Genomic DNA, 23534 nt, shown 5'->3' with positions numbered 1-23534 from the left:
CGAGCTTAGAAAGCCAGGTTGCAGCAGCTGGCCGAGGGAAGGCCTGGCGTCCACCGGCAAGGAGGAGGATGCCAGCCCTGGCCCCTGGTTTCGCTGCAGGTCTGGAGTGGACCACCTGGCAGGCTCACACTGGAACGCATCGAGGCCGTTTAACTAACATTCAGTTTTAGATGGGCTTGATGAAATGTGGTTTTGGAAAAGTCACGGAGCAAAAGCCATTTTAAACCTGAAATAAGGTACCACTGGGGAGGGTCCTTTTTGTTGTTTTCTTTTACTTTTTATTGTATTAACATGTATACAATTCAAAATTTCCCATTTTAACCACTTTCAGGTTTACAATTCAGTGACGTAATTTACATTTACAGTTCTACCAATAACAACATCCATTCCTAAAACCCTTTCATCATCTCCAACAGAAACTCGGAACCCATTAAGCAGTAACTCCCCACTGCCCACTGCTCACTGTCTCCTCAACCCCTGGTGACCTGTAATCTAATTTGTCACTATTACTTTGAGTATTTCATATAAATGAAATCATATAATATCTGTCTTTTCAGGTCTGGCTTATTTCACTCAACACAACGCATTCAAGTTAGTTTCATCCGTGTTGTAGCAGTTTCAGAATTTCACTCATTTTTTTTTTTTTAGGAGGTACCAGGGATTGAACCCAGGACCTCACACACTGAACTACATCTGTTCCCCTCATTCCTATTTATGGCTGAACAATATTTCACTGTAGGCACATGCTGTAGTTTGTTCATTCATTCATCTGTTGATGGACACTTGGGTTGCTCTATCTTTTGGGCATTGTGAATAATGCTGCTATGAGCACTGGTGTACAAATCCGTTTGAGTTCCTGTGATGATTAAGTTCATGTGTCAACTTGGCTAGGTTATGGTGTCCAGCTGTTTGGTGAAGCAAGCACTGCCCTGATTGTTACTGTGAGGATATTTCATGGATTTAAATAATCAGCCAGTTGCTTACCATCTACGGCTGATTACATCTACAATCAATTAAAGAGACTGCCTTCCCAGCAATGAGAGAAGTCTCATCCAATCAATCAGTTGAAGGTTTTAAAGGGAGAACTGATGATTTCAGCAGTCAAAAGAATAATTTCTATTTCTGCTTCACCCAGCTGACTTCTTTCATCAAAACCTTCATTGGAGTTTGTCCAACAAATTCAGACTTGACAATCCCTATTATCATATGAGTCAATTCCTATATAAAATATCTACATACATATATATGGACATATTCATATATAGCTCCCGTTGGTTCTGTTTCCCTGGTGAATCCTGACTAATACAGTTCCTGTTGAGGTTTTATTTGCTATCTTAGCAGCATGCATATGCCATGGATGATAGGGCCAACACCAGTGTTCCAACAATTGTCTTTCAAACATTTAAACATTAGTAGCAAAACCAGTTATTTACAAACAAAATTTTCCTAAGTCCAATTCATAAAACCAACCCAAAACAAAACATGGAGGTCCTTTTGTTGAGCTGTATGTTTGGAGGGTAGGTGGCATTGAGGGGGAAGACTGGATCCCTGACAAGCTCCAAGGAATCTACAGTTTGTAAACCACTGGTTGAGCCACTGGACTATTGATGGTTCATTAAAGAAAGGAGCACATTTACTTGGAGGACAGGGAATGAATGAGCAAATGATGTGAAACTGCATGATATAAGCAGAAGGGCCATCATGGATCAGTGTATTGTCACCCCTTAGAGGTGACGCTTTAGGAGGGCTTGGGTGTCTATGAAGTTTTCAGGGCAGAAGAACATATTGGAGGGATTGAGGACAGGGCTGGGGTATAGATAGTTGGAGATGAAAGCAGTGTTCTTGACACAGGACTGACTCAGGGTTTAAGTGACTGGCAGGTTTTAGGCTCAACAATCCTATCAGTGACCACAGATACAGTTTGGTTGAGGTCAACTTATAACTTCCAGCAGTTACTCTCTCCTCTAATTTTCCATCCATACTCTACACAAAATTCTCTTCATAAAACACAATTTGAGGGAGCAGATGTAGCTCAAGTGGTTGAGCACCCGCTTCCTATGTATGAGGCCCTATGTTTGATCCCTAGTACCTCCTGTAAAACAAAACAAACGAAAAAGCCAACTCTTATTGAGAAGGAGATGTAGCTCAGTGGTACAGTGCCTGCTTCTCATGTATGAGGTCCTGGGTTCACTCCCCAGTACCTCCTAAAAAAAAAAGCAAAACAAACAAACATACAAAACCACAGATTGACTGAAACCATTATCCTGCTTCAGACTTCATGTCTCTCCATTGCCAAGGGAATGAAGATTAAGAGTTCAAAGTCCTTCACCATCTGGTCCCAACATATACTTCCAAACCCACCTCTTCCCACTCCCCCTCACGCCCTCAGCTTCAGGTCGCACTGATCTGCTTGTGCTTTTGCAAATAAGCCAGGAGCTCTCACGTTTCTGTGCTTTTGCATCTGTGCTGTTTCTTTTGCGAAAAATGCCCTTTCTTTTGGTTTCAATTGGCCTGGTGGAAATGTCATCTCTTCTGACAACCTTGGAAGGCTTAACTATTCTCTCCTCTAGGAGGCCTTTGCACTTTACAAACACTTCCAGTCTTGCTTCGGTGACATCACATCACAGTTTCCTTGCGTAGACAGCAGTAGGGACCAGGTTATACTCATCTCTCTACACTAAGGAACTAGTTTGGGCTTAGGGGGTGCTTAGTGACTGCTTGTTGAATGGATGGAAAAATGGATGGAATTCCAACCACCTGCGATTCATTGACTGAATGAGCACAGCATTCAGGGAAAGGGAGGTGGGTGAAAGGATTTCAGTACCATAGGAAGAAGTAGGAAAAACAAGCAGAGTAGCCCTTCTAACTGGGGAAAGATATTTTAAGTAAGACTTTTTTCAGTGTTAGCTATTTCAAGGATTGTATATGGTTCAAAAGAGAGATAAACACAATATAGAAGAGGGAACATATTTCAAAAACCACAGGTTAAGAAAGGGAAATTAGCTTTAAGTTAGCCTATGATTGAAACATCAAATGTTCAGTCCATAAAACAGGGGCAGGTTACAATCCTCAGGTCTTCTGAAAATTACATACAAAAATGTTTCTGGTATAGTTCTGCAGAGACGCCTCGTTATTTTTATTATTTAAGGAATTTGGGGCTTAAAATGTTTGAGAACTACTACCATAATATTCCACCCTGTTCTATTTAATATGAATCAACAGTTGATGGGGGAAAATAATTGTCTGAGAGATGAGGCTAGGAATTTAACCACATAATCCTGATGTACCACAAATATCTTCTCAAGATCTTTCCTTGAATGAGAAATTAAAAGGCTAGTGAAGAGAACCCAATAATTTGGCTAGACTTCAAAAAAAAAAACAAACCCAGGTATATTCTATAGCATTTTAACCCTGAAATCAATCTGTTGATTAGGAGAATTCTCTTACATTTATGTAATAAGAGTCTTCTGAAATTGACCATCCCTTAGTTACCACAGGCTTTCCCTGCCTCCGTCTTTCTCATGGAGCACCTGGGATCCTGGTCAGACCTGTGCTTCCCACCATCTGCTTGTACATACGCTTGCCTTCTACCAGTCTTTTTTATCCATCTACACTTATCCACGGACAGAAGAAAAGTGGCAAGGGTGTTGGCTTAAATCTACAACACTGGTGGGTTTCAACTTTCTGGGAGGCAATTTGGTAATATGTATTCAGGGTTGTAGCAGTTTGATATTGTTTATGAATTCCAAAAATAGATATTGGATTATGTTTATAAACCGGTCTGTCCCTCCAGGCATATTATATTGGATTCGGAGGTTTGGCTTTTACTTGATTAAATACAATTAAATAATAATTTAGCCTTCGATTGGGCAACATCAGTAGGACATCAGTAGTAACCCATAGGACAGAGAAACTGCACCGCAGAGAAGGGAGATCCGGGAAGTATACAGAGAGGAGTTCAGTCGTGAGTTAAGAGAGAAGACCCTGGGAAAAGAAACAATCTATTTGCATAATACGCTACAGCTGGCCTTGTGGAGATAACAGAGCAGCTGAGCCCGGAGAGAGGCAAGCCCCAGAAAGAAAGGAACCCAGGAAGCCTGAACCCTCGCAGATGTCAGCGGCCATCTTGCTCCAACACGTGGCAAGAGACTTTGGTGAGAGAAGTAACTTATGCTTTATGGCCTGGTATCTGTAAGCTCCTACCCCAAATAAATACCCTTTATAAAAACCAACCAGTTTCTGGTATTTTGCATCAGCACCACTTTGGCTGACTAATACAAGGGTTATAAAAAATTTAATGTCCTATGAAATTACAAAAATGTTGAGTGCCCTCTGATCTTGTTAGTCCAATATTGTTCATCAGGTTTTTTTTGTAAATAATCCAAATGTCAGAAAATGCTACCTGCACAAAAATGTTCCTTATACTGCTCTATCATTATAAAGAAGTATAAATAACTTAAGTCTCCAAAAATAAGGAAGTGGTTTAATTATGCTACATTCATACAATGCTGGATTTGTGCAGCTATTAACTGATATTTATGATGCTTTTTAATAACGTAAGAAAACACTATCATTTAAATACACAGACAAGGTTACATAAAGGGACATAATAAAATGGTAATGATGGTAGTGACGAGATTATGGTAAGTCCTTTGCTTTATGAATTCCTTGCTACGCTTTCTAAATGTTTTATCACGAGAGGAGTTACATTTCATAATGAGAGGAGAAAACACAAGAAAGAGAAGACTTTCTGGGGTAGAAGGAGCACTCGCTGCAGAGGCAGTGACTGGTTCTGATCGGGTCCTGCCACTGATGAGGCTGTGACCTTGTCGGTGTCCCTCTCCTTGCCAGGTCTTGTTTGTAAAACATGCAGTCTGGACTCCAAGGTTCTTTTCATATTTAACTGCCAAGGTTTTATTTCGAGAGATCTTACCTAGTTGTCTCAAGGGAAATCTCTTTCCATCATCTCTTTGTGGGAGTAAGATGGGGCCTGGTCAAGGCCCGTACCCACCATGCCGTGGCTTACATACTGACCTCTAGAATGAGTTGTGAGTTCTGAGGTCAGGAGGATCTGACCGAGACCCACATCATTTCCATCTTCCCAAATCACCCCCTGTACTTACTTTCTTCCAGTTTACTTGTTTTGCCTTAAACATTAGCTTTCAAGTCAATGAAAAGACTTTTTCAAATTTATCGAATTCTGCTTTCATTTAATAACTGATTCTTCCATTATTTGTTTCCTTTCTTTTCATTACAACTGCAGTTTTCAAGTCCCAATGTAGGTAAAAAAAATTTTTTTATGGGCTGGTATTCTACTTCCAAGTTACTCCTTTGTAAGAGTCATTGTATCTAACTATTTTGAGAGATTTTCTTTCTAGGTTCCCTCCCTGTTTTAGTTTCCTTGGCTGCTCAAGCAAATACCATGCAATGGGTTCGTTTAAATAATGGGAATTTATTAGCTCATGGCTTTAAGGCTAAGAAAAAGTCTGCATCAAGGCATCATCAAGGTGGTCCTTTCTTCCCCAAAATTGGTGTTCTGGGACCGGCTGCTGGTCATCCATGGTCCTTGGGAAATGCACATGGTGGTGGCCTCTCCTGGCCTCTCCAGTTTCTTCTGGCTTCTGCTGATTTTCAGCTTCTTGCTTCTGTGGCTTTCTCTTCATGTGTCTGTGTGTCATTCTGCTTATAAAGGACTCCAGTGACAGGATTAAGACCCATCCTGATTCCGTTGGGCCAACCTTAACTGAAGCAACCTCATCACAAGCTCCAACTTACAAAGGGTTCATGCCCACAGGAAAGGATTAAGTTTAAGAGCACGTTTTTCTGGGGTACATCACTCCAAACCACACTCCCAAGTCTTTGGAATATTGCATGCGCTCTTTTTGTGGCACTCAGGTCTCAGCCGCGCTCTTTTTGTGGCACTCAGGTCTCAGCCTTGACTGGCCAGATATTTCAGTTGAATCACTTTTCCTTCCTTCAAAGGGCCACGAATTCAGGACAGAATTTCAGGCCTGGAAGGAGCCTTGCTAGTCATCCCATCCTAATTCCTCATTCTGTATCTGTGAAAACTGAGGGTCAAGGAGAGTTGTATGGTCGCCCCAAGATTTCATAGCCAGGCAGAGGCAGGGATGGGAGGAGAATCAAAAAGCAAAATAAAAAACAGATAACCACAAGTCAATTATCCAAATGCGATGGACATTTGTATTTTTGCTATATTTGCTTTGGATCTTTTTTTTTTTAAGCTTTGGCTACAAACCTATCCTCCAAGTTTTCCTTCTTCCACAAGTTTCAACAATGCTGAAGTAAGTATGTATTCTTCCCGTGCACGTTTTTAGACCTTTTCCATATACTTATACAGTTAAGAAATAATGCACAGGATTGTTTTGCAGGTTTTAAATTTCATGTAAATGTGGATATTGTGATTATGTTTTTTTAAATTACAAAATAATCTACATATCATAAAATTCAACTTTTTAAAGTGTTTTTAGTATATTCACAAAGTTGTGCAACCATCACTACTATCTAATTCCAGAACATTTTCATTACCCCATAAAGAAACCCTTTACCCGTTAGCAAACCCTCCCCAATCTTCTCTTCCCCATAACATCTGGCAACCACCCATCTACTTTCTGTCTCTATGAATTTGTCTAGCCTGGACCGTTTCATATAAATGGAATCATACAATATGTGCTCTTTTGTGGCTGGCTTTTTTCATTGAATGGTTTTAAGGTTTATCCATGTTGTGGCATGAATACAGTCTTCATTCCTTTTTATGGAGGAATAATACTGCATTATATGGATATACTACAATTTGTTTATCCATTTATCCACTGATGGGAAGTTGGGTTGTTTCCATGTTTTGATTATTATGAATGATGCTACTATGAGCATTAATGTACATGTTTTTGCATAGACATATGTTTTCCATCTTCTTGGGTGTTTACCTAGAAATAGAATTGCTGGGTCAAATGGTAATTTTAAGTTTAACTATTTGAGGAACTACTAAACTGTTTCCAAAATGGCTAGACAATTTTAAATTCCCATCAACATGGATGAGGGTTCTAATATTTTCACATCCTTACCAACACTTTTACTGTCTTTTTGAGTATAGCAATCCTAGCAGGTATGAATTGATATCTCATTTTGGTTTAGATTTGCATTTTCCTAATGACCAATGATATTGAGCATCTTTTTATGTCCTTGTTGGCCATTTGTATCTCTTCCTTGGAAAACTGTCTATTCAGATTCTTTGCCCAATTTTAATTGGGATATGTGTCTTTTTATTGTTGAGTTGTAAGAGCTATTTATATATTCTGGATACTAGCTCCTTATCAGTTAGATGATTTGCAAATACTGTCTACCATTCCATGGGTTGCCTTTTTACTTTCTTGATACTGTCCTTTACCACAAAAAATGTTTTTAAGTTTGATGAAGTCCAATTTATCATTTTCTTTTGTTGCATGTACTTTTGGTGCCATATATAAGAAATCATGCCCTGACCCAAAGTCATGAAAATTTGTGAAATTTTTCTTCTAAGAGTTTTGTAGTTTTAGCTCTTACATGTAGATCTTTGATTCACTTTGAGTTAATTTTTGTATATGGTGTGAGCTAGGAGTTCAAATTCATTATTTTGCATGTGGCTCTCCAGTTGTCGCAGTATCACTTAACTGAAAAGACTGTTCTTTTCCCAATGAATTGTCTTGGCATCCTTGTTGAAAATTGTTTCAAGATTTATCCATGTTCATATCTGTAGCTCTAATTCCTTCATTCTTTCAGATCTTTAATTCTTTATTTTTTTCTTTATTAGAGAAGCTCTGGGTATACAGAACAATCATGGATAAGATCCAGGATTCCCAAACGCCATCCCACCACTAACACCTTGCATTGTTGTGGAATATTTGTTACAATTGATAGCACATTTTAATAATTGTACTATTAATTAAAGACCATGGTTTAACTCAGGGCTCACTCTTTGTGCAGCATAATACCATGGATTTTTAAAAGATTTATTCTGTTTCCATGTATATAATCTAACATATCCCATTTTAAGCATATTCAGAGATGTATTTCAGTGCTATTAATTGTGTTCACAATGTTGTGCTACCATCACCACCATCCATTACCTAAAAATTTCCATCATTCCAAATAGGAACCATGTATATTTTAAATCTTAACTTCCCATTCCCTTTCCCTGCCCTATTCCCTGGTAATCAATCTTCTATATTCTGACTCTATAAGTTTGCTTATTCTAATTATTTCAAATTGGTGAAATCATACAACATTTGTCCTTTTGTGTCTAGCTTGTTCACTCAACTTGATGTCTTCAACAGTCATCCGTGTTGTCAAATAAAAGAACTTTATTCCTTTTTGCTGCTGAATAGCATTCCATTGTACTTATATACCACACTGTATTTATACATTCATTGGTTGATAGACACTTGGGTTGCCTCCATCTTTTGGCAAATGTGAATAATGCCACTATGAACATTGGTGTGCAAATATCTGCTTTCAGTTCTTTTGTGTATATACCTAGTACTGACATCACTGGGTAATATTATAGTTTCATACTTAGCTTTCTGAGGAACCACCAAACTGTCTTCCACAGTGGCTGCACCATTTTACACTGCCACCAGCAATGAATGAGTGTTTGTATTTCTCTGCATCCTCTCCAACACTTGTTATTTCTGTTTTTGTTTTTAACAAGAGTCATTCTAGTGGGTGTGAAATGGTATTCATTATGGTTTTGATTTGCATTTTAATGATGCTGAGCATCTTTTCATGTGATTTCTGACCATTTGTATATCTTTTTTGGAGAAATATATGTTCAGGTCTTTTGAAATTTTATAATTGGGCTGTTACATTGATGGGCTTCTTTATATATTCTGGATATTAAACCTTTATCATATATATGGTTCCAAATATTTCCTCCCATGATGTAGGTTATCATTTTACTTTCATGATAAAGTCCTTTGAGATACCAAAGTTTTAAATTTTTGTGAGGTCCCATCTATCTATTTTTTGTTTTGTTGCTTGTGCTTTGGGTGTAAAGTCTAAGAAACAAGGTTCTGAGAACCTTCCCTATGTTTTCTTCTAGGAGTTTAATAGTTCCAGCTCTTATATTTAGGTCTTTGATCCTTTTGAGTTGATTTTTGTTTATGTGTGAGGTAGGTACCCTCTTTCTTTCTTTTTCTTTTTTTCAAATGAAGATCCAGTTTTCCTAGCACCATTTATTTGAAGAGCCTGTTCTTTCCCAGTTGAATGGTCTTTGCCACCTTGTAAAAGATCAGTTGGTCATAAATATGAGGGTTGATTTCTGAGCTCTCACTTCAAATCCACTGGTCTATATGTTTGTCCTTTTGCCAGCACTATATTGTTTTGATTAAAATGTGGCTTTGTAGTAAGTTTTACAATCTGGAAGTGTAAGTCTTTCAACTTCTTTCTTCTTTTTCAAGATGGTTTTAGGTATATGGGGCTCTTTATCCTTCCATATACATTTGATGATTGGCTTTTCCATTTCTGCAAGGAAGGTTGTTGGAATTTTGACTGAGATTGCATTGAATCTATAAATTGTGTTGGGTAGTTTTGTCATCTTAATGACAGTTAGTCTTCTAATCCATCAACATGGAATGTCTTTCCACTTATTTGTCTTCTTTGATTTATTTTAACAATGCTTTGTTGTTTTCTGTGTGTAAGTTTGATACATATTTGGATAGATTTATTTCTAGATAGTTAATTCTTTTAATTGCTATTGAATGAATTTTAAAAAAATTTCTTCTTCTGATATTCATTGCTTATGTTTAGGAATGCTACTGACTGTCACATGTTGATCTTGTACCCTGCCCCTTGAATGAATTCATTTAGGAGCTTTGCTGTGGAATTTTTAGGATTTTTTGCACATAGCGCCATATCATCTACAAACAGGGAAAGTTTTGCTTCTTCCTTTCTACTTTGTATATTTCCAATTTGTATATTGGTGTGCTTGATGGTGTCCCAGAGGTGTCTTAGGCTATTTTCACTTTTACTATTTCTTTTTTCTTTCTGCTCTTTAGCCTGACTCATTTCAAGCATCTTGTCTTCAAGTTCACTGATTCTTTCTTCTGTCAGCTCCAATTGGCTCTTGAAACACTCATGGGCATTTTTCATTTCAGTTATTGTGGTCTTCAACTCCAGTATTTTTGTGGTTCCTTTTTTTTTTCCCCATCATCATGGAACATTCATTGCACTTGGTAAATATATCTCTGAGCACTGCTGCACCACATGGTCAATGGTCCACATTATAGTTTACACTCTCCCCCAGTCCACCCAGTGGGCCATGGGAGGACATACAATGTCCAGTAACTGTCCCTGCAATACTACCCAGGACAACTCCAAGTCCTGAAAATGTCCCACATCACATCGCTTCTTCCCACTCCCTACCCTCAGCAGCTACCGTGGTCATTTTCTCCACATCAATGCTATGCTTACTTCCAATACTAATCACAATAGTTCATGAATAGAATATCAGTAAGTTCACTCTAATCCATACTCTATTCCTCCATTCTGTGGACCCTGGGATGGTTATGTCCATCCCACCTCTATATTGAGAGGGTGCTTAGATTCCACATGGATGATGTATGGTTCCTTTTTTAAAAATTCCATCTCTTAGCTTAGACTCTCATATTGCTTTTTCATTGTTTTCTTGATATCCTTTCCTGCTCTGTTTTTCCCTTCATCTCCTTGAGCATTTCTAAGATCATTTTTTAAAAAGCTTTGCTCAGTATGTCCACATTGTAGTCTTCTTCATTGATGTTTTCCAGATTTTTACCCTTTTCCTTTGGACAGGTCATCATTTCCTATTTCTTTTTTCTTTTTTTGTCTTGTACTCTTTTGCTTCACATGGTACATTTTAATATTTTAAAAGGTCATCTGGGTTTTATTCCTAGATGTTTGTTTCTTGATTTTGTAAGCTGTTGATAAGACAGAGATTTTCTTGAGCTTCAGCCCTCCTATCAGAAATGTCTGCCTGAGGCAAATGCAGTGTGTAGGGTTTTCCCTGTAATTCTGGGTCTCTGTTCTGTCCTGGGCTTTGCCTATTAGTTGTTTTCGAGTTCTGCATTTATAGGAATTTGGTTGTCCCCTCTATATCCCAGGAAACAGACATTCCTCTTCCAAGTGTTTAAAGCCAGCAGGCCTTTGTCCCAGACTGTCTACCTCTATAGGTTTTTTTTTTAACATTCCTTTCACTGTCTGAAGTTGCTTTTGCCTGGAGGGTAAGTTCTGGAAGGAGGGTCCCCCAGGGAAGACTTTCCCAAAGCAGTCTTTCCCAGTCAAAACAGGGCCAGGGACTCATGAAGGGGGCACAGTCTGGCTCCAAAGTGCTTTGGGGAGGTGATGAGGAAGGGTGTCTACAGTTTCTCTGATGGCCTTCCAAAGCTACGCTTTCCTGGCCTACCTAGAAAATGCAGCCCTTTAGCTAACTGTCTACTGCAGCACTGAGGAAGCCCAATGAGTTTGAGTCTCCACAGCCACCACCGCTGTCTAGGGCAAGTTGAAACAATGGCTGCTGCCGCCTTTGTCTGGGGTGGGTTGAATCAGTAGCTGTCCCTTTCTGTCACCAGTGAACTAGTCGGGAGCTTGATTCCACAGTGGCCTTTAGTGGGAGATGGGCACTGGTAGTGGCTCTGCAGAATAGCAATTTACTGTAATTTGTCAGCCTCTTTTTCCTGCTCTTCCCTGAATGTTGTACAGTGTTCTTCTGGCTTCCAGAGTTTCAAAATAGTTGTTTCAGACAATTCTTCCCTGTTTGATAGCTGTTTTGGGGAAAGGACTGAGTCCTAGAGATCTCTGTCATCTTCCCACAATCCTAATTCATTCATTTTTACTGCTGTATAGTATTACCATGATTGGATAGGTAATTATGTGTCCTTTTTCCTACAAATGGAGAGTTAGATTGTTTCTCATTTCTTTGTATTTTTCTTTTTCCCTTTCTTTCTGTCTCGCTCTCTGCCCTTACAAACAAAGCGGCAATATCTTGTAACTATCTCTTTGCACATAAGGGCTGTATCCACAAGTGTAATTTCTGGTTTTGAGTATTTTTGACTTAACTAAATGTTGCAATATTGTTCTTTAAAGAGTTTCTTCCAAAATACACTCTGATTAACAGTTCATGAGACCTATTTTTCCATGTACTTGCCAACCTTTGGCAGTGTTAAACCCCCTAAGTTTTACCACCCTAATAGATTTGAAATGGAATCTCAGCATTATTTTAATTTCTGTGACTACTAGTGAGAAAGAGCCCATTTTTCATATGCTTTTTGATCTGTAAAGTTTCTCTTTCTGACAAGTTATTTTCATAGCCTTTGCTCTTGTTACTTGGGTTGTTATTTTTATTGATTCATAGGAGTTCTTTACATATTTGAATACTGTGTAATAAATATTTTCTCTCAGAAATGTAGGTTAGAGTTTTTAAGTTCTAACATAGCAAAATTTATCAATATTTTAAGCAGCTTATTGAGATATAATTCACATACCATAAAATTCACACTTTTAATGTATACAATTGAGTATTTTAGAATATTCACAGAGCTGTGCAACTATCACAAACATCTAATAGATTTTTTCTTTTATGGCTTGTAATTTTTGTATCTTCCCCATCCCAAATTAATAATGATATTGCTTATATTTTATTGTAAAAGTTTTATGCTTTTCATATTTCAGGCATTTAAACCAGTTAGAATTTATTTTTGGCAGAGATTTATTTTTTCCATATTTATAGCCACTTATCCTAACACCACTTACTTAAAAGCCTGTCTTTTATTGATTTTTAATTCTACTGTTATTAAACAGTGAATTTTCATATATCTCTGAATCTTCCATGTATTTGTCTCTCCTTCTATCAATACCACATTGTGCAATTAGCTTTATAGTGAGTCCTTATATCTGACAGTAAGGGTAAGTTTCTTCTTAAAAAAATTTTGGGCTATTCTTGGCCATCTGCTCATCCATATTAATTAAACGATCAGTTTCTTCTTAAGTTCTAGCAATCCTGAAAGGGCTTTAAACAAAACAAAGCAAAACAAAATATTGAAATTATGTGCATTTACATATTCAAAACTATATGTATATTTTCTTTTATTTTCAATGTATATAATCATGTGGTCATTTAAGAAGAACTTCTAATTCTTATACTTGTTTTATCTTTAAAAAATATTTTTATCTTATTGTATTGGTGAGTACCTCCAAAACAGTGTTGGAAAAAAGCAGTGATAAAGGGTATCCTTATCTTTTTCCCAACTTTAATGACAATGTGCCTAAAGTCTCCCCATAGCATATGATGTTTACTATAGGGTTTTGCCAGGTGTATTTTTTAAAAAATCAATTTAAGGATGATCCCTTCTATTACTGCCAGGAGTTTTTAGTATCATTTTATATTGACATTTATCAAATTCTTTTCTTTTAGTGGTACCAGCACCAGGGATTGAACCTGGCACCTCCTATGTGGAAGGTCGGCGCTCAACCATTTAGCTACATCAGCTCCCCTCGAATTCTTTTCCTGCATCAAATAAGGTTCCTCTCCTTAAATCTTTGTGGAAGACATGGCGCTGCTCCACCCAGTTCCCCCTCCAAGGAAGGACTTAGCGGTGGGCGCACTGTCAGCAGACAACCTCCAGCTGTCGACACTTTCACGGGTTACCTTGGCTCACCCAAGAGGGCTCCCCTTTCAGGGAGGCCCATCTCTAACGTCTGATGGAGGCCGGCACATAAGGGCTGGGCCACCATGGGTCACAGTGAGGCAGCTCTGATGAAACACATGTGCTTCTCGGCATCGCTGCACAAGCTTAGGCTTTGAGTGCCTGCATCACAGTTCTCCACCCCCTGCCCAGTCCTGTTTGCCCTTTCCCTTCCACAGGTGGTGATAACAAGTGAACACCCATCAAACTCCATCTCAGCTTCTGCTTCCCAAGGACCCACACCCTGACAATCTGTTTAAAATAGATGCTTTTAAATGTTACAAAAAAATCTTTTGCCTTCCTGGGAAAAACTCTCCTGAGTCATAGGCATTGCTGGATTCAGTTTGCTGATATCTTAAAATTTATTTCTTTGTTTCTAGATTCATTGTTGTTTTTTTTTTGTTTTTTGTTTTTTTAGATTTTTATTTTTTATTTATTTCTCTTCCCATCCCCCCCCATTGTCTGTTCTCTGTGTCCATTTGCTGTGTGTTCTGTGTCCGCTTGTGTTCTTGTCAGCAGCACCAGGAATCTGTGTCTTTCGTTGTTGTTGTTGTGTCATCTTGCTGCGTCAGCTCTGTGTGTGTGCGGGGCCACTCCTGGGCAGGCTGAACTTTCTTTCATGCTGGGCGGCTCTCTGGGGAACACTCCTGCGTGCACGCATCAGTGCTGCATGTGGGCCAGCTCCACATGGGTCAAGGAGGCCCTGGGTTTGAACCATGGACCTCCCATGTGGTATGCAGACACTCTATCCATTGAGCCAAGTCTGCTCCCCTAGATTCACTGTTAATGCAATCCTTTGTGTGTCCTGTGTGTATACCAGGTACCTGGCAGGATTTCAGGTCCAGCCCACAGTTGTAAAGGTTCTTCTCCTAAAGTAGGAGTTGTTTAGCTAGCATTATAATATGGTGGTTTTTAAAAATTTCTTTAGCTTAGTTTTAGCCTCAAGGCATCTTTCACCTTTCCAGACAATTTCACTTTGATCTAAGGTGCAGTTTTCCAGTACATCTTGTGTTTAAGAGATTTCCTACTCTTGGGGCTGAGCCACTGGCATCTTTGCCCGAGCCATCCATTTTGGAATCACCATCGTCCTGGTTCAACACCACTCCAATCTGCTGAACATGAGACCTTGGAGACTAAAGAGCAGCTGTCATACATCAGGAACACTCTTGAGCAGACCCTCGGGTCATCTGCCTCTCTGATGAGCTTATAGAACAAGATAAAGAAAACAACACAGAACACACGCACATACCAGAAAATTATAGGATATTAAATAATGTTCTTACTAGGTATTAACAGGAGAATGTAATAAAATATGCAGCTATTAGTATTTCTTGGTCATTTTCTTCAGATGAGCTCTCTTTTCTTACCAGAAGGTGGCAGACAGGGTGCAGCTTAAACTTTTTTTTCCCTTTGTTAGAAAAAAAATTTTTTTAAAGTAAGCCAAATAGCTCTTGCAACTTAGAACATTTGACCTTTGGAAATAAATGGATTTGCAGGTTCTATTATTTAATATAGTTATTGGAAATACCATCTAAGAGTGATTAGAAACCATCAATGATATTTCTACCATATGAGTTGAATAAACCATATTTGACTACAACAAAGAAATGAATCTGTCCTGAAGTTATGAATATATGCTATGGGATCTACAAAAATGAGTTCATTATAATTACTGGAAAATATTTTAAGGGCAAAGGAAAAATAGAAAAAAAATTTATATGTGCCACTGAATAACAGACACAATCCCAATTTGCAATATGAAAATGTGGTTTTGTAAGGCAGCATTTGGTTCTATAAATTTATCACGTTCTCCTTAATAAAACGAGGGACTGGATTAGATTATAACTCAAGCTCCTTCTTCCTCTTCTATAGTATATTTATTTTAGAGATGAGAAACTGAGACTCAGAAGGACACAGACTCACCTGTGATCATATGTGAGCTTGTGACAGAACTGTCTATAAAACTGAGTTTTTATCGACTGTATCACTGGTCTTGACAGAGGCGAATCTCCATAAAAAGCTACTTACGGCTTCTGCCCATAAGAAAACACTGTAAGTTCACTCCAGGCTTACTTAAAATGGCACACGACTTGAAACGACTGCAGTGCATCTGGAGGTGGGTCTATTTTGAGAAGGAAAGGATTCCTGATGAGTTCCTGGGGTCTACGTCAATGGGGGATGACGGCCAGGTAAAGAAAGACCGAACAGAACAACTCCTAGCAGGGGCTGAGGCTGGAGGGGCAGGAGTGGGGTGAGTGCTGCCAGCAGCTGGCTTCCTGGATGCAGCCAGCGCTGGTCACCAATGGTCCAGCAGCCCGGGGAGGGGGCGAGGCTGCTGGAGTGCGGCAGGGGGGTCTCAGCTGCCCATATCCTGACTGCACCCAGGCGAGAAAATGAAACTCAGACAACTTCAACGGTCTTTGTGAGAGACTTTACCCACCCAGTTTCCACCCAATCCAGTTCCTGACTCAGGATAGCAACTAATAAACCACAACTTTTCAATGGCTCATCCCCCTGAAAGCCTTCTTTGACACTCTTGTGGGAGGAAGAAATTTAGAAATAATGTTAAAAGTTGAGGTTTCTCTTAATAGAAGTCAGATCTATTTTGCAGAATCCTCTGCAGGTGTGGAAGGCTGGAGAAACCCTAGACATCTGTGGCTTGGCATCTACAAAGTTCCATTCTGCTTTTCTTCTTATTGAGGCCAGAGAATGCAGATCCATTCTGTAATGGTAGGTGTTATTTTGCCAAAAAACTCACATATTTGTGGGTGGAGTCAGTTGGGAGGTTGAAGGCTTTTTTTTTTCCAAAAGGCTGTGTAGGCCAAACACCACAGGGGCTTCCAAGGAGTGAAAAATAATACCTCGGGGGTTAGCAAATTTCCAGTGTTTGTGGAGCCAGAGGTGCAGCTTTGAAAACATGGCAAGTGATTGACCAGTCCAAAGGAGGCAGCACCTGACAGCTGGACAGTGCCTCCTGGGATGTCCTTGCAGCTTTCAGCACAAGCGTTCAAATGTTAGTGAGCGTGGCAGCCGTGGCTCTTCAGCCACCTCGGCCTCTCTGCTCCCAGCGTGGGCAAGATTCAGCGAGGCGCTGCGCCTATTTAGAACCCAACTAGGACTTGGAAACCAGGGAAATACGGTTGTCAGGAGAGTTAAATCAAGACACGGTAAATCATGTGAAAATGATATGCAAATCACCTTCAAATAGTAGATGATAACTTTGAGGAGGTCACTAGGCTCTTTGAAAAGCCAATAAATGCTATTTGCACCATCTCCCCAGCCCCTGTAAACTGGATGTGTGGCCCAGATAATATTTCTCTACAATTTGGGGATTCATGGGCCCTGGACACAACCATGGTCGCAGGATAAGACTTAAGAATCTATAGCTTAAAGGGGCAGTACAGCTCAAGGTCAAGGCAAGGTCAGATGGAACGTGTTATTTCTATTAAAGAAAGAATGTTTTAGTTAGAAGAGCGGTTTTCTGCAGTTAAAGATGCAGCAAAAAGAGCCACAAGGCACAGGCTGATGACACCACCCAAGGGCAGTCTAATATAGAGGACATCTAGCTCAGTGGACCTCGATATTCCTGCTTCCAGAACAGCTTTTGTCTAGCTAGCTATCTCAAGCACTCTTCGTTGTAGCACACATCTGGCAATTTCTAACAAATCCCTTCACTCTGACTCCATATACATCAAGCAACCATCTAACTCCGTCTGGCTCTCGTGTAGATCTGCCCATAGGGACCGTGTGCGCTGGTTTTGCCAACATGAACTTTCCGGTGTGCAGTGGTCACAGTCTTCATTATATACAAACTGATGGTGCTCTCTTTTAAATATCAGTCTCCCGAGCTGGTGTGAGCTCACCCTGCAGGGAGAGATCCACCGATGGTGTGCTGAGAAATCAGATCCCTAAGCCTACTAGGCTGCAGGACAGAACACCAGAAATTCTAGCTTGCAGCGCTGGGCTGGCTGCTGGTCCTCCCTCTGGAAATCACCGCACTTACCTTTCACAGGACATCGGATTGTCACGTTTGCTTGTAGGGCCGCCTCCACCGTGCCTCCAACCACAACAGACAGTTGACCGTGCTCCGGTTTGGTGATATTTCTTTCAATAGACAAGATGACAGGTGCCTCTTAATTTAAAGGGAGCAGGAAACTATGTTAGGTCCAGGTTTTTCTCTTTGGTAAACCATGTTGCATTTGGTAAAACTTCCTTGAGCTTTTGAGAGCAAAAGCAAAGTGCTGGTTCTCTCTGAAATCCTCCATGACCCCAACCCAGGGACTTGTACTTACACAGCCTGGAAGTGCTCAGTCAACAAAAGGGTAGATGGATGGATGGATGGATGGATGGATGGATGGATGGATGAAGTCAGAGATATCCACAAAGATACATTGCAACAACCACATATAGACTGTGACAAAATGTTGATTTTATAATCAAAATGTCATAACCAAAATTGAGGACAAATTTCTCTTTGATAATTTGAAAAAGAAGGGCTTTAGGAGTTCAGATGAGAAAAGAAGGCATGGCAGGGCAGGAATAGTGCTTCTGCAGTGTAGCCTTGGAAGCAAACCAACCAGGGCTTGGGATCACCTGACTCTTTTTCTGGAAGGGTAATGTGAGACATTGGGGGATGGGGCTGATGGAGCTAGGCACCTCCTGTAGAATTATCCTGGGTAGAGAAACCACTGGGAGATCCCTCATGCCAGGATGTGAATGTTCATAGAAGATCTTTTCCAATGAAAACATGTACTTAGTGCTCGCTCTGTGGCTTTTACTGGGGTAACCGATGAGAGGGCCCCCTACTTTTGATAACCACAAGATCTGCTAACAAAGCAAGAGATGCAAAGCAGGTATTTTCTTAAAACATCCTGTTTATAGAAGCAGAACTAGTCTGCCATGCAGATTCCAGAATAGGACTAGAGTTCAGAGGTTGTTCAGAGCTGTGCCAGACAAAGATCAGGTTGGCAGGAGGCCATGACTCATGTCTAGCCTCTTCTAACAAGTGGGCTGTGTCTTCCCCCTCCGGGCTTTAGTTCTCATCCCAGAAAAAGAAAAGACCGAATTAGAGAGCCTCTTAGTCCCCTTCCAACTGCCTTCCTCAATTCCACAGTGTGGTTCAGAGAGGCCCTTGCTTCCTTTCTTTAAACTCATTTCATCTAAAATAGAAAGTCACTAACTACTTAAAGAATATTAACTGTGAAGAGGCCAACTTAAAACATTACATCTCCCTACGCTACAGAAAACCTTGAGGGATAAAATATCTCAAGTGTCCAATCTATGAGACTGTGTGAGGTTATACAAGTAGATGATAACTGTCTGCAAGAGAAATTAAAAGGTAGCATTTTATTAGTGTAAAATCACAAACCTTGCATGGAAAAAACAGTAATAAAAGCAAGGTCACAAAGAGTCAAGGACCCATTCGAGGAAGTTATTTCCCTGGAATTTAAGGACGCTGTACTTAGATTAACCCATTAACTCACTTGGGAAACATACAGAGTACCTTCTCTGTACCAGGACTCAGCTGGACAAATGGAATATAAAGTTGGACAAATACCAATTCATGCCCTCAAAGAATTCATAGTCTGGTGGCACACCGTTACTAGACAGGGCGATGGATGTTTCGATTGCGAAAGGTGCTAGCTGCGGAGGAATTGGTAGCTGTGGGGGTGAGGAAGGGATTTCCAGAGAGTTCACTGATTGAGCGTGCCTCTACACTAGAACCTAGTGCAAGGTTTACTTCCTCCCCATGGCATGTGAACTCCTTTACCTGCTTGATCAACACCTAATCTTCATCACTGCGTGGAGGAATGTATGAATAATGATCTTTCGGCTAGCTGCACTGGTAACCACATACACTGGGAAGAGAATGAGGAATGGTCACGTTTGGGAGACCACACATTCCAGTCTCTCCTGGAGGGCCTGCCTGCAGGAGTAGAACACCACCCCAAGATTTGAAAAGCTGGAAACCCTCCCCCTGGGAGAGGGCTTTGGTTGTCACGGTTTAACCTCTGGCTTGAAGACCTGGCATCAGCTCTACCAAGAACTGGGATTGTGCCAGGCCTGGTTTAAGAGCTACTGGGGAGAAGGTCTTCTTTTTTCCTAGGAATTCCAGAGCCTTGGAACTGAGGCTTTCTGGAAAAGGAGCCAATGCTCAGAGGCAGTGCCATGGAAGAGAACAACCAGGCAGTATCAGAAAACCACGGCCTGAAGGCCCTGCCTTGGAAGGCAGCCAGGTGAGGGGCATGGAGTCTTCGAATCACGTGGATTCAAGGACCTTGTGAGATCAACTGGTTGGTAGATGTGAAGTGCAAACACTTGGTTGATCAGCAGCTGGATTCCAATCCTTGACAGTGGCCCTTTCCTTACCACGGCCCACAGAAGCAGGGAATGGAGGGATGGCTGTCTTGTTTTATTTTCAATCCCAGAGCATTAGCTTGTCACAAGGAAGCAGAGTCAACACCTCAAAAGGTTCCCTTAGAATAAAAGTACCTTGTGATATAGAAATGACATTTCCACCTCCAGTTTAGATACACAATAAGGGAAAGTAACAACTTCCTGGAAGTGTTTCTAAGGATTAGCGGGTATGCCACGGAGAGGTATATGCCCAGGTTTAAAGGACAATGGTCCTCTTTCCTTGGCTACTGGGACTTCAAACATGAAGTCTATAATGTCTGCCAATTAGACCCCGTCTCGTCAATTCCCCGTTCCAACGAGCAAGCTCTAGAGCAGCTGTTCTCAAAGCACGGTTCTCTCACCGGCAGCAGCAGCTTAACCTGGGAACATGGAAAAAGGTGAATTCTCAGATGCCACTCCAAACCCAATGAGTCAGAAGTGTGCAGGGTGGAGTCCAGCCATCTCTGTCTCTGCAAGTCCTCCACGTGACCCTGAGGCAGTCTACAGTGGGAGGACTGCTGCTCTAGAATTTGTTAAAAAGCTTCCATTCCTTAAAAAGGACAAACATTGTCTGATCCCACCGATGACACTATCAGACCATGCAAATTCATTAAGAGTCAGAAACCAGAATACAGGTTATCAGCTGGGGGTGGGACTGGGGAAGTACTTGGTATGGAGTTTCTGTTTGGGGTGATGGAAAAAGTTTGGTAACAGATGGTGGTGATTTTGGCCCAAATTGTGAATGTAATTAATACCACTGAACTGTATACCTGAGAGCAGATAAAATGGGAAATTTTAGGTTGTATATATGTTATCAGAATAAAATTTTCTTAAAAACAGCCCCAAAGAACTGTGAACCCTAACGTAAGCTATGGACTATAGTTAATTATAGTATAATTATAATAATATGGTTTCATTGTTTGTAACAAAGGTGCCACACTAATGTAAAATGTTAATACAAAGAAAACTGTGTGTGTGGGGAAACTACTTTCTGCATGACTTTTCTGGAAACCTACAACTGCTCAAATTTCTTAAAAAGGTAAAAAATGATTCTAGGTTTTGAAAATAGGTATTACCTGCATATAGCACAGAAGAACTTTCCACATCTGAACCAAGATGATTAGCTACCAAGCATCCATATGTTCCTTGTTCTTTCCTTGTAGGATTCAGTATCTGCATTTTCCCTATTCCGTCCAAAATTATTCTGTAGAACAGTGAGAAACAGGATGTGTTTATGTAACATATCAACTGGCCTGAGCCACAAGGAGTCACCAAGAAAGCTGCAACGTCATGGGACTGGCAGGGACCCCAAAAGATGATCTTTTATGCAATTGTTTAGAGGCAGAACACAGTACAGACGAGGAGGGTGGAAAGATCGTTTTCTTGCCTTAGACTCAGAGAAATGTTAGTGCTGGCTGGCCCTTGGACAGCCAGCCTTCCCATCTCACTTTGCATGTGCAGAAACTTTCTGGATGCTTAATCTATCATAGTTTTAAAGAGGACAAACCAGCAAGCCTATTTGTTTGCTGGATGTTAAACCCTCATTTTCTTCCAAAATCCTGCCTAACCAAATGCAGGTGGGAGTTTTCAGTTCGGATTTTTACACTGGAACCCAACTGGCTTCGGTTACGCAGCCTTACGATGGGTCCTTGTCTCACACCACCACTGTGTGAAGAAGCCAGTCGCCGTGGCAGTGCTGAGGCTGCAGTTTACCCTGGATTCTGCTCAAGCTGTTAAGAATGAGGGTTAAACTGCATGAGTTCCATGCGGTTTCCCAATTACTGATATTCATAAAAACTGGCTAGTAAATACCACTTCAAGAATCAGAGTTGGTCAAGTGTCTCCTAACAGATTAGATAATTATCTAGAGAGGTGGGAAAAAGTGCTTGCTCTTTTTTTTCAGTGTCTTTTTTTTCTTCGTGATTTGAGGCTGCTTCTGAATAATGGGCCACTGGTCCATATACTACTTTCCCCTGCTCCACCTTACTTTTTAGCTCTTAGTGCACAGATTATGCTGGCCCCTTAATACTGTACTTTTCTTCATGAATTGAGCTAGGCCACCTCTCAATTCCTGTCATTTCACTCCAGCCACAATGAACTTATACTAACTCTTCCCAGAACATTCCGTGATCTTTCATCACTCCATGCTTTTGCATATGTTGTTCACTTTATTTGGAATGCCCTTCCCCTCTCTGGCAAACTCCAACTTACCCACTGAGTCCTGGATCAAATATAATTTCCCCTGTACAGCTTTCCCTCAATACTCCTCCGGCGATCTGCCACCCCCTCTGGCCTCCCTCTACTCTGGTTCATATATTTATTTGGTGAAATCTCTCTTTCTTCTGACTCATTTGTGATCCTTTCAAAAGCGAGCAGCGAATCTCATTCACAGCTTTGCATTCTTAGTGCTGAGCAGTGACTTTGTAGAGCAAGCTTCCCCAAGCCTTTGATGAGTAAAGATAGGATTAGAATAGCAGCACACAGGAAATGGGTTGGGAGGATGCACCCACACATGACATACCTATGGAGTACACAAACGTGGGCAGCAGCGAAAAGCTGCTGAAAGGCCTCAGAGCTAAGCCGGGAATACGGCAGGCTATTGGCAGGGCTAGACTTCCACGGTCAAACCCCAACTGAGAAGGAATGGTCGGTTAAAAACCTAAGTATCACCAGCAACTTACCTGAAAAGTAAACACACTAAACTGTTTTCTTAACTCATTTCCAATATATGTTTGTACGACTTAGAAATTCTCAAGTAATTCCTTTGTCTCGCAGGTCTCCATTGAGCAGCCTGGTGAAAAGACCCTGAGAGCAGAAGTAGCTGAGCACAAAGGAGCCTTAAATATACCAGCTGGGGCCACCCTTGGTATAGCTGGGACCAATCCCTGGGCTGGAGAACCAGCAGATAGAGTTCCTTAATAGACTTTGGCTTCTGCTGCACAATCACATTCTTAACTTGAAGTAACAACAAAGGTGATCTTTCCATGGGCTCCCTTCCCAACCAATTCACCCGTGGTTTTCCCCTCTTGGCTGAAATTTCTTACTTGGTTGACATCCAGTGCCTCCAAACTTCGAGAGTTTCCTCTCATTGCATACAGAGGCTTTCAGAAAAATAATTCAAGTTCTGCATTATTTTGGTTGAAAAGATTTGTGAGATTCAGAAAATTATATTGAAAGGTGAGAACCTTTTTTACATAAAGGAAATGAAAGAGAAGTTGAACAAATTAATTGAAGAAGCTTCAGAAAAATGGAAATGTAATGGATCTTAGGCTATAAGAAATTAAAAGCCATACGGAATTGCTTCTACTTAAAACCATTGATCCTAAATTATGCAGAAACAAATCTGACTGGGATATATCATGTAAAGCCTCTTTATATGAGCTCCAGTAGTCTCACCCTCAGAAACCAATGTTAATTCTATTTGATCAA

General features: G+C 40.5%; 1 protein-coding gene across 2 annotated transcripts in view; it reads right to left on the bottom strand.

The window, feature by feature from the left end:
- ADAMTSL3 (ADAMTS like 3) overlaps positions 1-23534 on the bottom strand; it is a 370556-nt gene that overhangs the window by 43579 nt on the left and 303443 nt on the right. For both annotated transcript variants that reach the window (XM_004472087.3, XM_023582689.2), the window contains exons 22-23: positions 21182-21309; positions 17713-17841 (exon numbers count right to left, since the gene is read on the bottom strand). In XM_004472087.3, coding sequence (XP_004472144.2) covers positions 17713-17841; positions 21182-21309 — 257 coding nt within the window. The remainder of the gene's footprint in view (positions 1-17712; positions 17842-21181; positions 21310-23534) is intronic.

The sequence above is a fragment of the Dasypus novemcinctus genome, chromosome 3 (assembly GCF_030445035.2).
Source record: "Dasypus novemcinctus isolate mDasNov1 chromosome 3, mDasNov1.1.hap2, whole genome shotgun sequence".
Classification (NCBI taxonomy): Eukaryota; Metazoa; Chordata; class Mammalia; order Cingulata; family Dasypodidae; genus Dasypus; species Dasypus novemcinctus.
Note: the sequence above shows the minus strand (reverse complement) of the source record. Positions and strands in the feature narration are given on the sequence as shown.